Source organism: Arvicanthis niloticus, chromosome 3 (assembly GCF_011762505.2).
Source record: "Arvicanthis niloticus isolate mArvNil1 chromosome 3, mArvNil1.pat.X, whole genome shotgun sequence".
Lineage (NCBI taxonomy): Eukaryota > Metazoa > Chordata > Mammalia > Rodentia > Muridae > Arvicanthis > Arvicanthis niloticus.
This window is the reverse complement of record NC_047660.1, coordinates 124211372-124225596: the sequence shown is the minus strand read 5'-3', so window position 1 is coordinate 124225596 and position 14225 is coordinate 124211372. Positions and strand designations below refer to the sequence as shown.

Sequence of the window (14225 nt, the reverse complement as noted above, 5' to 3'; positions counted from 1 at the left end):
TCTGTGGGTACTGCATGCATGTGGTACACAGACTTACATGCTGGCAAAATACCTGTGCACATAATAATAAAAAAGTTTCAAAAATGCATAGTGAGAGGCTGAAACAGATGAATTTTCAAAGCTTTAGAGCTGAGCCAAAGCCACAGTGTCAGCAGCTCTGGCTTCTGCAGTTTCTTCTTTGCTTGCTGCCTGTCGTCATGTCGCCTTTTCTCTGTTCACTCTTCCCTCTCGTCTTAGCTCACCAGTCATATTGTAAAAAGGCCCCACTCCATGTTAATAACCTCTGTAAAGGTCCTGTCACCAAATGCTATCCCATAGGATAGCACACAGTCAGTTGTTGATTGAGTAGTTTGTCAGTTCACAGCAGGGGCTACCATGTACACTGTAAGCTCTTAAATGACAGGACAAAGAATTAATGTGAACACATCACAACAGGGAACTCAGCTGGTTCATGTTACAGTCAACACCTGGGACTTACCCTCACTGAATACAGTGGCCAGTGGGTGAAACTTTTAATCTGCACTTTTTGTGTGTGGTGATGGAGGTCTAACCAGGGGTCTCACACATGCTGGGCAAGTTCTGGACCACTGGGTACAACCTAAGACCTTTTTCATTATTTTTAAAATTACTTAAATTGGTTCATTTATCATTATTATGGTGTGGAGTGTGGGAGGTGTGGAAGTCACATGTGGAGGTCAGAGGACAACATAATCTCCACCTACCTTTATGTGGGTTCCAGGAATTGAACTCAGGTCCCCAGGCTTGCACAGCAAGCCCTGTTACACACTGAGCCATCTCCCTCTACCTGCTTTATGGCGCTCTACATCTACGTATGTACTTTACAGGTGCTGTATGTTTATGTATGTACTTTACAGGTGCCGTATGTTTATGCATGTACTTTACAGGTTCTCTGTGTGGGCCAGGTCATCTGTGCTGTGGTGGCAGAGACTGATGTTCAGGCAAAACGGGCAACTGAGAAGATAAAAATCACCTATGAGGATCTGAAACCTGTGATTTTCACCATCGAGGTAAGCAGAGCTTATCAGCCCCCCTCTAAGATTGTAAAGCCAGGCTTTCGAGGAGGCTCAGTGGTTAGGGGCACTGGCGGCTCTTACAGAAGACCCAGGTTCTATTCCCAGCACCCACATGACAGCTCACAACCATTTGTAACTCCAGTTCTAGAGGATCCGATACCCTCCTTTGGCCCCTGCGGACACCAGGTATGTACCTGGTACATAGACATACATGTGGGCTAACACTCATACACATAAAATACAAATAAATAAATCTTTTTAAAAAGATTGTGAAGTTGAGAGCATTTTCATAAATATCTTCAATATTAGAAGACTTAACTCAGAACCTTTTCCCCTACTTGGCATCTGCTTGCCCTGGGGGAAAAATCATTTTGCTTTGGAAGATATTACTTGCACGAGATGAAATTATTTTTGGCTCCAAGAAACAGAAATAAGTCAGAATAAAGTTTCTCTCTTACATTCAAAGGCCTAGAACCAGCCAGGCCTAGTGGCAGAGGCCTATGATTCTGGCTGTGTAGCCTGCCGAGGCTCACAAGTTATACTGAGGCAGGTTGGTGACACATTGACTCAAGACAAGAAGAAGAAAGATGGGGCTGTAGCTCAGTGAACTCTGTGGCAGAGTGTTTGCCTGCTGACAAAAGAAAAAGACTAGAAGCGATCGGCCCAGGGTGTGGTAATCTGTTTACATCTGTGTATATGGTTTACATGGGATATTTTGTGCTGCTATAACAGAATCCCTGAGGTTTGGTAATGTATACGAAACAGAATGTATTTTTCATGGTTCTATTGTCTGGGAAGTCCAAAACTGAAGGGCTGACTCTTATGCTACATGATTCCAGAAGGTGGAAGGGGAAGGCACCGGGGAACCGTGGGGAGTTTGAAATGTGCCTGAAGGATCCCAGTCTTTCGGTGTACAGAGTTGTGAAGGCCTGGTTCTTAATCTTTCTACACCAAATTTCCATGGGTCAAGTTTGCAAGGAACGCAGGTTTTCTTGGCTGACCCTCCCTCTGACTTGCACTAGAATTCTAACATGGGTTTGGTTTTGTTGTTTTTACTTCCACTTGAACTCTACTTTCCTGAACGGGGAAATGACACCCAGAGGACACACCCATGACCTCTCTGGGACTCACAATAGGTAGAGGTTTAAATTTTCTTCAAAATAAGAATGTCTGAAGTGAGCAAATAATTCTTTTAGGAACATAGGCAGGAAACAAAAGTCATATATGCCAAGAGTAATGTAGATATGTGCGAATTAATCTATTTACGTGAATATTGATATAAATATATTGTGTATTGTGAATGCTATATATGATAAAACTATATAAAATATATTTATAAGAGAGACAGTATAGCACACAGTTACTAGATCCAACCTGACAAATTTGAATTATAACTGTGCCTCTTTCTACCTGTGTGATCCTAGACAAGGAATTTACATCCTTGTACCAATGGTTACTAGCCTGTAAAAGGGGAGTAATGATATGCACCTCAAGTCCTCATAAATGAGTTAATGAAGATAAAACAGAGCCGTGTGTAACTCACAGTGCTCACAAGATATAGCTCATCTCATCAGAAGGCTGCAAGTCTTTGACACACATTGCGGCAATCAACGTATTTCCAAGTTTGCCACCATGACTTATTTGAGGTCAAAGTGTGCGCTGGATAGTTTTATGTCAACTTGGCACAAGTTAAAGTCATCTGAGAAGAGAGAAGCTCAATTTAAAAATGCCTCTTCATAAGATCAGGCTGCAGGCAAGCCTGTAGGGCATTTTCTTAATTAGTGGTTGATGCGGGAAGACCCAGCCCATTGTGGGATGGTGGTCCTGGGTTCTGTAAGAAAGCAAGCTGAGCAAGTCATGAGGAGCAAGCCAGTAAGCAGCATCCCTCCATGGCTCTGCATCAGCTCCTGCCTCCAGGTTCCCACATGCCTGAGTTCCTGTCCTGACTTCCTGTGGTGATGTACAGTGATGTGGAAGTGTGAGCCAGATAAACCCTTTCCTCCCCAACTTACTTTTGCTCATGGTATTTCATCACAGCAAGAGAAACACTAAGACAAAATGTTAATGAGGAAAGTAAAAATTTCAAGTGTGGTGTTTATTTTCCAGTGCTTTAAAAGGTCACGTAGCTGTCACTGAGAAAAACAGCTTTTTATTTGCAGAATCCAGGACCTTGTGTATACTAAGCTAGTTCTCTGTTACTGAGTCACTTCCACAAACCTAGACGAGATGTTTCTAGACACTAGGCCTGGGCTTGCATGCTACGTTCCTCACATATTTACAGTCTGGCTTGAGAGTTATTGTCTCCTTTCTAAGTCCCATTACTTCATCTTGAAAACAGAGGTAATGAAAGAATAGAGAAGAGGAAAGGAAAGATAGAAATCCCAGAATCTAAGCTCTTCATTTAGTTTCCTCCGTCCAAAACTACAATGTTCTCCAAATTATCCCTTAAAATGATAACATATCTATAAATTCATTAAATAACCAAAATCAGATGCCCCAACTTAAGGGGTTGAGATGTCGATTTTCTTTTACTGTTTTTGACTGTTTCCTGCTGAGTTGGTGGTGAAGAATTCCTTTTGGGGGGGGGGGGGAGAGAAGCAAGAAAATTAGAAAAATTGGTTAGACTTAAGAAAGCTAGCTGTGGCATTTGTTGTCCAGTCTCTATACGCTGAGAAAGTTCAGGGCTTAACTGAAGTCCTGACTGGGACTATGTGAAAGGCTGGATGAACCGAGCTCACTGGGGATCAGGAACCATTCCTAAAGCTGTTTTGGAAGCAAGTCTCTGGAAACAGAATTAGCTGAGGCAGGAGCCGACAGGGACCTGGAACAGTGGCTCATCTCAGCATCTCGGAGGGTGAAACTTGTCAGAGATGGTGTTTCATTCTGCAATATATGAATCTCACAACCAATATTTGGTTCTATAAAGATATCTGTATGGACTGTGCAGGGTGCACAGATCAGTTAAGGATGGATTTTTGCTCCTTGTTTGAGCAAGTGAAAGACAACTGTTTGTTTTTATGAGCTAGTCTGATCAATAACCAAATTGTAATAAGTCTTCATTCGTGTCATATGTAAGGATGACGTGATAAATTTTGAGGATTCTGTAACCAACAAGATGTATAGGCTCTGTATAGCTGGAGCTCTGGCTAGAGACATTTTTATGTCTCAGCCAGTTTCAAGGCTGTTCCCCGGTGGAGGGATCAGCAAATTATGTTATATGTCCTGTTTGGTCTTCCTGAATTTTTCTTTCTTGTCTGCAGCCAAGATCAAGGGGTCTTCCTCTATCATGTCTGACCCATATTACTTTGAAAGGGATCCAAAGCCTTTTCTCCTTTCCCGTTAACACAAATACAGAGCCTCTCACGCAAAATAGCATGCCCTGAAATCAACTGATTCAATGCAGCAGCCTCTTTTCTCTCTAGGCCTGCTCCACTTTGACCTTTCTTCCAGAGGATTGGTAATGTCATTAATACCAGCAAGCTTATAACCACCTCCATTCTGATAATTAAAACATTTAATATCATTTCTTGAGATAGGTTCTCTCTGTCTCTGTGCCTTTGTTTCCTACATTTGATATTAAAGACCTGGGTTTGTTTATTCTTCCATGTATTTTTTTAAGTCTTACAAAACTATTTTATTCTTTCAAATGTATGCATATTACATTTTTTACAATGTAAAAATCTTCCACATATTCTTTTTGGTTTGTTTGTTTGTTTGTTTGTTTGTTTTCGAGACAGGGTTTCTCTGTGTAGCCCTGACTGTCCTGGAACTCACTCTGTAGACCAGGCTGGCCTCGAACTCAGAAATCCACCTGCCTCTGCCTCCCAAGTGCTGGGATTAAAGGCGTGCGCCACCACTGCCCAGCCTTCCACGTATTCTTAAAAACACTTAAATAATGACCATTATTTCTCCCTTCTATCCTCAAAAACAATCAAAGCAATTTTCATTTATTCCTCCCTTCTATGGAGATCAATATTTTTTTGGATATATACTTATATCCCCTTTCTCTTTATATAATTTGAACTAACATCCTTTCTTATGTACTTAACCTCAATTACTTTCCCTTCTATTTTCTGTATGAACCTATTCTCAGGCCGTTCTCAATGCCATGGTAAGTGATCCTAGAATTCCCAAGAGCCCACATTCAAAGAACCCAACTGTTTACATAGCATTGACTTCTTACATTTCCATTAATATTTTTATTCCTATCTTATTTAGGCCTGCTGTCTGCATAGCCTGCCTTATTTCCCAGCAGGAGCTCCCAGCTTAGGTTCTCAGAAGAAGCTTAAAAGCATTTGAGGAAGCCTAAAGCTGAACGCCTAGCCTGCTGCCCAGTGTGCCTGGGTTGGCTTGGGGGTGCAGCTGTGTCTTAGTTTTAAGCCACAAACCCAGTAGTTATGCATACCAATTTAGCGTGAATTTTGTCCTAGTCCTGAACCTGCCCAGCTTGGGGAAAAACCATGCAGCTCAACTAAGAAATCGATTTTCCTCATCTCCTAATCATAAAGGGGCAGCATGTGTTTTCCATTCATGAATCTCTAGTTAGTTTTTTTAAAGTGGGTTTTTGCCATGGGTTGTGCCATTTGTAGTAGGAATATTTTAATAAATCCTGGTGTGGGCTTCCTTCCCTCCTTTGACCATATATGTTCCCAGATGAATCACACACACACACACACACACACACACACACACACACAGCCTTTATATTTTAATATGCCTTAGGCAGAACAATAGATTGGCAACTGCCTACCCTCCATGCTGTTAGAATCTACCTCCTACCAACAACTCCAAGTTACTACTTACCAATTTCTATGTTCCATCTTGGCTGCCCCAGAACCCAGGACACTCTTCTTGCTTCTCTATCCTATGGTGGTTCTTGTCTCTCTCCTGCACGCCCTTCTAAGGCTTGGCAGCTCTCTCCCTTCCCCATGGTCTCTTGTCCAGGAAACCTAAGACTCTTCTCCCCAGCTATTGGCTTCTGGCATCTTTATTTACCAATCAGAATTAACTGGGAGCAGGTTCTGAGAAGCTACATGCAAACTCCAGATCTTGGGGGCCAGCACTTAGCATTACAGAAAACAGCAAACAGTAAATAGGGGGTGTTGTCAGAACACTTTTTGTCAGGGAGCCAAAAGATGGTGTCTTAGTTAGGGTTTCCATTGCTTCGAAGAGACGCCATGACCAAGGCAACTCTTATAGAGGAAAACTTTTAATTTGTGCTAGCTTACAGTTTCAGAGGTCTAATCCAGAATCATCAATGGTCCTTCTGGCTGGTTTTCTCTGCAAATGTAGAAGACAGTCCCTCTGATGCCTTGTGTACTCTAGAGCTCTTGGATGCTTGGCACCTTTCTTGCGTCCCAGGAGGCAACAAATCAAGGGGATATTCTGGCAGGCAGCAGCAAAGAAAAAGGATGACTATCTTTGTGCTTTCATCCTTTTGCACAGGATGCCATAAAGCACAGTTCGTTCCTGTGCCCTGAAAAAAAGCTTGAACAAGGAAACATGGAGGAAGCCTTTGAAAACGTGGACCAGATAGTTGAAGGTAAATAGCTCCGAAGAGTTTAGAGTTAGTCCTTGATTCCAGGGTGAACCAGGCGTCAAAGACATGTTTGCCCTTGGGAGACTCATCCTCTGAAGTCCTGGGCCTACCCCAAACCTACACTTCTTCTCAAAGCCTCCATGCATCCTTGCACCTGTGTGTATGTGTGTGTTGTGTTTGGAGGTGAGAAATCAGGGTAGCAGAATAAACAGAAGAAAGTCCCTAAGACTTGGTTAGTCAAGCGCAGAGTAAGAAATAGAACCTAGAACATTTTTTTAACATTTATCTGTTTTATTTCACATGCATTGGTATTTTGCCTGCATGTATGTCTGTATGAGGGTATCAGATTCTCTAGAACTAGAGTTACAGACAACTGTGATCTACCATATGGGTGCTGGGAATTAAACCCCAGTCCTCTGGAAGAGCAACCAGTGCTCTTAACTGATGAGCCATCTTTCCAACCCAGAACCTGAAACTTTTAGCTTTTGGAAGTATAGTCTCTGAAACAGGTTGTCTCGAGTGTCACAAGGTAAATGCCAGGTTCCTTGGTGGGTAGTACTGCAGGTATGGAGTTCACATCCCTCTTCATTTCAAATGCTCCAGTGATGGCAGCTTCCAACCAGCTCCATGTTCCTGCACTTGCCCCTCACAGGGAAGGTCCATGCTGGAGGGCAAGAACATTTCTACATGGAAACACAGAGAGTGCTTGTTATTCCAAAGACAGAGGACAAAGAGCTGGACATGTATGTGTCCACACAGGACCCAGCCCACGTGCAGGTAAGGTCTAGTAAGACGCCACAATTGATTTCCTAACTCCATCACGGTGGTCAGTCTCCATAGCGCAAGTGGCAGCCACCTCACTAGCAGAAACTTAGAATCTAAATGTTGGCTATCTGTAATGCAGCTAAGACCCCAGAACTGCTTCAGCTTTGTCCCTGTTCTCATCAACAATAAAAGAGCAACCCTGATCACATTTTCTTTTTATATATATTTTTCTTACTCTCTGAGAATTTCATGAATGCAAACAACCTATTTTGATCATATGCATCCCCTATTCCTCTCCAACTTACCCCAGACCTCCATCATATCCCCCTCCTAAGCTCATGTCTTTTATTTTTTTAATAACCACTGAGTCCAGTTATGCTCATGGGTGTGGGGGCAGCCAACTGGAGCATGGCCAACTAGTTGCCACACCTCCAAAGAAAAATGTCTCTCCTCTTCCAGCAATATCATGTAGATGCCCTCTCCAGTCTTAGCTGGAATTTTTGCCAGCTTGATTTTGTACAGGTCTTGTCCAGCTTCTGTATTCATGACTATAACAGCCATGTCATGTCCAGAGGACATAATTCTTATTGAGAAAGTCTCATGTATTCCAGGATCTTCTTGAACTCACTAAGTAGCCAAGGTTGACCTTGAACTTCTGAACAGCCTGCCTCTACATCCTGAGTGTTAGAATCTCAGTCATTGACTATCATACAAGTTTTATGCAGTGCTGAGGATGAAACTTAAGCTTAGCAGACAAATTATAACTCCAGTCCAAGTGAGATCACTTTAAATGAAAACACTATTCATTGCCAGGGCAGTAGTATCACATACCTTTAATCCCAGCACGGGGTGGGGGCATAAGTAGGTGGATCTCTGTGAGTTCAAGGTCAGCCTGCTCTACAGAGATAGTTCCAGGACAGCCAAGGATACACAGAGACACTCTGTCAGAAAAAACAAAAACAAAAACAAAAACAAAAACAAAACAAAACAACAAAAGAGCAGCAACAACAACCAAAAACTCTTGTTTATTTGCAGAAGGTTTAGTTTTACTGATTAGATGGCATCACTAATTTATCCCTATACTCTATTTTATTCTGTAAAGTAATCACTATAGATGATTTTTAGAGTCAAGTCATCACTTTAGATCACATTTATACTTTGCCAGACAGAAGATGCTCTAGGCTTAGGTCATAAACTCGTCACCCTTGTTAGTAGGATGTCAGACGTCTACAGCTTTTCACTGGTTTTGGTCTTTAGGCTCAGGCTTTTGCCCAGGAGTGCAGCTTCCAATAAGAACCCAGGATTTTGATAATCTGGGGAAGATTAACAATGTTAAAAATGGCCCGGAGACTGGAAGCAGCGGTGTACACACCTTTACTCCCAGCATTCAGGAGACAGAGACCGGTGGATCTCTGTGAGTTCAACTTGGTCTACATAGTGAGTTTCAGGACTGCTAGGACTACATACTGAGACCCTGTCTCAAAAATCAACAAAACAAACAAAACTGGGCCAGAGCCCCCAGCCCAACCTGAGATTTTCTCCACTGTCTTACAGTGGTAGACTCGAGTGGACTCTGCTCTACATTTCAGGAAACAAAACACCTCGATGCCATCTTACTCTTTTTGAACCTCACTGTCTCTTACAGAAAACAGTGTCCTCTGCCTTGAACATCCCGGTCAGCAGGATCACCTGCCATGTGAAGCGAGTGGGTGGGGGCTTTGGAGGAAAGGTGGGAAGACCAGCTGTGTTCGGAGCAATTGCTGCAGTGGGAGCTGTCAAGTAAGTCTACCTTAGGGCCCAGAAGTTCGGGAGAGGCTAAGCCCAGAGGACATCAGTAGCCTGACAAGTCAACTCTGGCTACAATCAGAGGCTCTTCTCGGTCCCCGGGTAATTCAGGTCCCTGTGTGTTTCTATATAAAACAGATAATTCATACCTGCCCTGCTGCCCTTTTTTAGTTTTGTAAAAATGAGTTGAACACGTGACTTTGATGAAGGTAAGGGGCTTTAAAAAGGAAAGGTGGGATAGTTGACTGATTCCAGAACGGGAGGAGCCCATTCCTGAGCTTCAGGGAAGATGCAGCGTTTAGATGTGGATCAAGGCGCCCTTTACAAGTTCATCGTTGCCCCATAATGCTGCTTCAGCCAGAGCACAGTGGAGTGAGGAGAGAAAGACTTCAGCCTCCCACCTGCTGTCTTGTGGGACAGGAGTCTTCGGGTTGATCTCAAGAGAGGGCTTATGTCTTTGCTTTCCGTGGATATTCGGCACTCAAGTTGAGCTGGCACCAGCATGGCTGGTTCTTATTCATTGTCTTTAACTGGGTTTGTTGTCAGTGTTGGAGAACAAAGAGGAAAAGAAGCAGGAGGTGGAGTAGAGGAGGAGAAAAAAGACAGAAGAGGGAAGGAGGGGAGAGGAAGGATCAGGAGGGAAAGGAGGGAAGGAGAAGAAGCAGGAGAGGGAGGGAGGGCAGGAGAAGGAGCAGGAGGGGGAGGGAGGGGAGGAGAAGAAGCAGGAGGGGGAAGGAGGGGAGGAGAAGGAACAGGAGGTGGGAGGGAGGGGAGGAGAAGGAGCAGGAGGGGGAGGGAGGGGAGGAAAAAGAACAGGAGGTGGGAGGGAGGGGAGGAGAAGGAACAGGAGGTGGGAGGGAGGGGAGGAGAAAGAACAGGAGGTGGGAGGGAGGGGAGGAGAAGGAACAGGAGGTGGGAGGGAGGGGAAAAGATGCTGTTTAATATTTTGTCTGAGTTTTCGGCTGCAAAGTTCCAACGTCCCACTTCCTCCGATAGCCTCTGTAGCTCAGAGAAAAGCCCTGTACACTGGAAAATGCATCTTCACCCCCCAGCTCAGGGAGGGGAGAAGCATGGCTGGAATCTCATCTCCATTTCTCTACTCTATCAGTCACAGCAGACCTTGTGCCTCCTTCCTCTCAAGCGTGGCCACGCACAGTTGTCAAGTAGAGCACTTAAATCTTAGTGCCTAAGCTAGCCACTAGCCCTGACATCAGTATATTCCAAAACTTGTCTGTGAGGAACCAGTGCCTCACGATGCATCCTGAGCTAGCACACATGGGTCACTCCGGTCACACCGGTGACCCAAGACCCAAGAGCAGTGCTGCAGATCCCCTGAGGTCATAGAAATTCCTGACTCAGAAACACATAATTTTTTAAATTTAAAAAAAAAAAAAAAAAAAATCCCACCTTCCTATCCAAATCCCAGACCTTCTGAATCAGGATTAGCAAGGGATGTGTCTTGAAACTGTACATTTAACTAGCATTTTCTATTGATGTTAGCATTGCATTTACCTGTTCACGCTCTCCCTTTATGACTAGTAGTACACATATGCAAAATGGGTAGATCTGGGTGAAAGTCAAATTTGAAGCCATAGGAACAGAACTTAGCTGGCGGGTAACATTGGTCCTTTTAGACATACCTCTAAACACTGAACTGCAAAGACAGAGAAATAGGCAATAATCAATATGGTACCTGGAAGATTGTGTACAGATTAATAGATACATGTGTGATGGATGGGTGGATGGATGGATGGATGGATGGAGGACTAAATGAGTGAGAGAAATGGATGGGAATGTGGAACGTGGATGATGTTATAGATGGATGAGGGTAGAGAATGAAATAAGGACTTGAATAAATAGGTGGATATGTGGGTAGCTGAATAGATAAATGAGTGGATGGACAGATGGATGAGATGAATGGGGAACCTAATTTTTGTTTTCTACAGAACTGGCCATCCCATTCGTCTTGTTCTGGATCGTGAAGACGATATGTTAATAACTGGGGGAAGACACCCATTATTTGCAAAATACAAAGTAAGTACTACAAGTGAAATTATTAAAATGCCTCATTTTTGTTTGAGTGGCTTTGTCCTTTTCAAAATCAAATCACTTTGATTTTGTTGAAACCTAAAAACAATCAGCATTTAAAATATCAAATGAAAATGGTGTGTGTTTTGGATGCTCATGACATTCTATAATTAGCTTTTAATTTAGTGTATGTAAAAATGTAATGATGAAAATAAAACTTTAAATAGTAACTTAAAGGCATTGTTTGAGGGCCTGGGACTATGGCTCAGTGGATAATGTTTGTGATGCAAACCTGAGAATCTTAGATAGTATCCCCAGGAACCACATAAAAACTGAGAGGCTGAGGCTCCCTGCAGCAACCCCAGTGCCCAGGAGGAGAAGACAGGGCATCCCTAAGGCAAGCTGTCTAGATAGACTAACCAAAGTGGTAAGGTCTGGGTCTGTCAAGAAACTCTGTCTCAGTAAATAAATTGAAATGCAATCAAGAAAGCTTTCTGACGTTATCCTTTGGGTCCATACACATGTGCACACACATGTAGACACACATACTTGTATTTAAAAAAAAACACTGTAAAAACAGCACTTTGTAGTAGAAATATTTAGAAACAATTTGACCATTTGCACTACAAAATAATCTCTAACAGAATTCCACTAACTGGTAAAATTCCACTAACTGGTAAATTTAAATTATTCAAATCACACTCTCTCCATTCTCTTTCAACTGAAGTAGAAACACTGAACATGTTTGTGGCATCTAGTAGATGATACTATTTTTCAAATTTGTGACTGATCCCTTCTGTTGTGATAAAAGATTACAAAACATGCTTTATTGGGAATTCCTTGAGCATGCACATCTGATTTCCTACCTAGCTTTACCACTGCCTTAGATGCTACACCATTCTACTACCTGTGTGACTATTTACAAAGCACCTTGGCCACCCAGTAAGACAAGTTCAGCTCATAAATTCTCCAACCTCTGTTCCCAAGGCTTTTCTGTAACAAGGGATAACATGATTCATCTCCATGCATTCTGGGATCCCAAAGACTTTCCAATGTGGAGAAAACCACAAACTAAATTAGAAAGAAAGCCAGGACAGAATGGTGGAGAATCTTACAAGAGTCAGGAAAATGAGAGAGGCAATTTGCATTCTGGAAGTCGAGCAAAAACTTGAGGATTCTATACTGAGTATGGAGACAGGATTGCCTGCTGAAAAGAAAGGACTCAGAAAAACTTGGGCCAAGAAAGGCCTTCTTCAGGGGCTGGAGAGATGGCTCAGTGGTTAAGAGCACCAACTGCTCTCCCAGAGGTACTGAGTTCAATTCCCAGCAACCACATGGTGGCTCACAACCATCTGTAATGGGATCTGATGCCCTCTTCTGGCGTGTTTGAAGACAGCTACAGTGTACTCATGTACATAAAATAAATAGAAAGGAGGTTCTTCTTCAATCAGACACTGGAGGACAAGGCCACAGCAGGCGGGTGCCACATAAAAACAAACTAGAGGCCAAGTCTATCTTTGATCCATTTCAGCAGGGGACTGAGGGGACTGAGGGGACTGAGGGGACTGAGGGGACTGAGGGGACTGAGGGGTGTCTCACACTTGGTGAGTACATTTTAAGTGAAATGTTCAACATTTGGTGACAGGTGGGATTCATGAACAGTGGACGAATCAAAGCCCTAGACATTGAATGCTACATCAATGGAGGATGCACACTGGATGACTCGGAGCTGGTATGTGTGTCAGAAACCAACATGCAAAATGTCTAGTTGTGTAAAAGTATCTTGTTTGCCTGATATAACTGTCACCTTGGCAGCTAACTGCCTTCATCTGCTAACCTGGGCCCAGTCCTGGAAGCTTCTAGCCTCTGTACAATCTTATCTAGGCCTAGGAAGTTTTCAGCCTCTGAGACTTACTGCTCAGTAAGCTCACCCTTTCTAGTTCTTTCTGATCTCTGGCTGGCTGGTTCATCTCAGCTGTTCTAGCTCAAACTCCTCTCCAAGCTGACTGATCCAATCTGGCTTCTCTCAGACTCTGAATTTTTGCTCTATTTGGCCTCAAACTAACTCTGGCAATCTGGTCTAATCATCTAGTTCCTTCTCATTCTCATTCTCTGGCTCAATCTGTCTTCACCTGTGTCTAGCTTGTTCTCTCTGCAATGTGTCTCTGTAAAACTCTCCCAGTAAAACTGCCCTCTCTCCTATGCACTGGTCTTTCTTAAGTAGTCTTTCTTTTCTCTCTGTTCTCTTAAGGCTTGGGCATATCCTATTCTGTCAAATCGCCTCTGGTTCATCACTTTGTCTGCCACTCAATTAGAGATCACTTTGAAACATGGCTGCTTCCTTCTACAAACTAACTTTACCTTCATTGTTTGGGATGAAAGGTGTGTTCTAAGGCTGAGACACACCACAACTAGAAACAGGTTTTTCCAGTAAACACAACACAGTCTCGGGGGATTCACAGTGTGATCAAATATCCTGCAACATAGATGAATCTTTATGCAAAGTTGGGCAGTGTGTCTAATATATGTGGGCATCTCCTTTCCCTTTAGGTAACAGAATTTCTTGTACTAAAACTGGAAAATGCATATAAAATCCGCAACCTCAGACTCCGAGGTCGTGCCTGCATGACAAACTTACCATCCAATACGGCCTTTCGTGGGTTTGGCTTCCCACAAGGGGTCCTGGTAACAGAATCTTGTATCACAGCTGTGGCAGCCAAATGTGGGCTTCCACCAGAAAAGGTAAGATTATAATGAGGTCCATAACCAAGGCTGATAAGGAATCTGAGGAATTAGCTAGCAGCCCCAGTAAGCACTAGAAAAAATGCACAAATTAATCCTGGCTCCGAATTTGAGATAAGAGCTTCATTTGTTTGTTCGTTTGTTTTGTTTTCATGTCTGTGGTGTGGACATGCCATCATTATTTAGACATTCCAGGATGACACATATCTGGGCTGTTTGCTACCCAGTTTAGGCTGTTAAAATGTTACTGGAACTAGATAGAAGACACGGTGGCTAAGAGCACATACTGTTCTTCTGGAGGACCATAATTCCGTTCCCAGCACCCACATTAG

The 14225-nt window shown here is 43.1% G+C and overlaps 1 protein-coding gene across 3 annotated transcripts in view; it reads left to right on the top strand.

Annotated features, from left to right (window-relative positions):
- The window catches only part of LOC117705706 (aldehyde oxidase 2), an 86141-nt gene that overhangs the window by 34146 nt on the left and 37770 nt on the right, over window positions 1–14225 (top strand). For all 3 annotated transcript variants that reach the window (XR_013109522.1, XM_076931869.1, XM_076931868.1), the window contains exons 19-25: window positions 906–1028; window positions 6480–6576; window positions 7226–7350; window positions 8984–9117; window positions 11070–11157; window positions 12797–12883; window positions 13702–13893. Coding sequence is in view for 2 of the 3 variants with exons in the window: in XM_076931869.1 (XP_076787984.1) it covers window positions 906–1028; window positions 6480–6576; window positions 7226–7350; window positions 8984–9117; window positions 11070–11157; window positions 12797–12883; window positions 13702–13893 (846 nt within the window). In the remaining variant the exon portion in view is untranslated. The remainder of the gene's footprint in view (window positions 1–905; window positions 1029–6479; window positions 6577–7225; window positions 7351–8983; window positions 9118–11069; window positions 11158–12796; window positions 12884–13701; window positions 13894–14225) is intronic.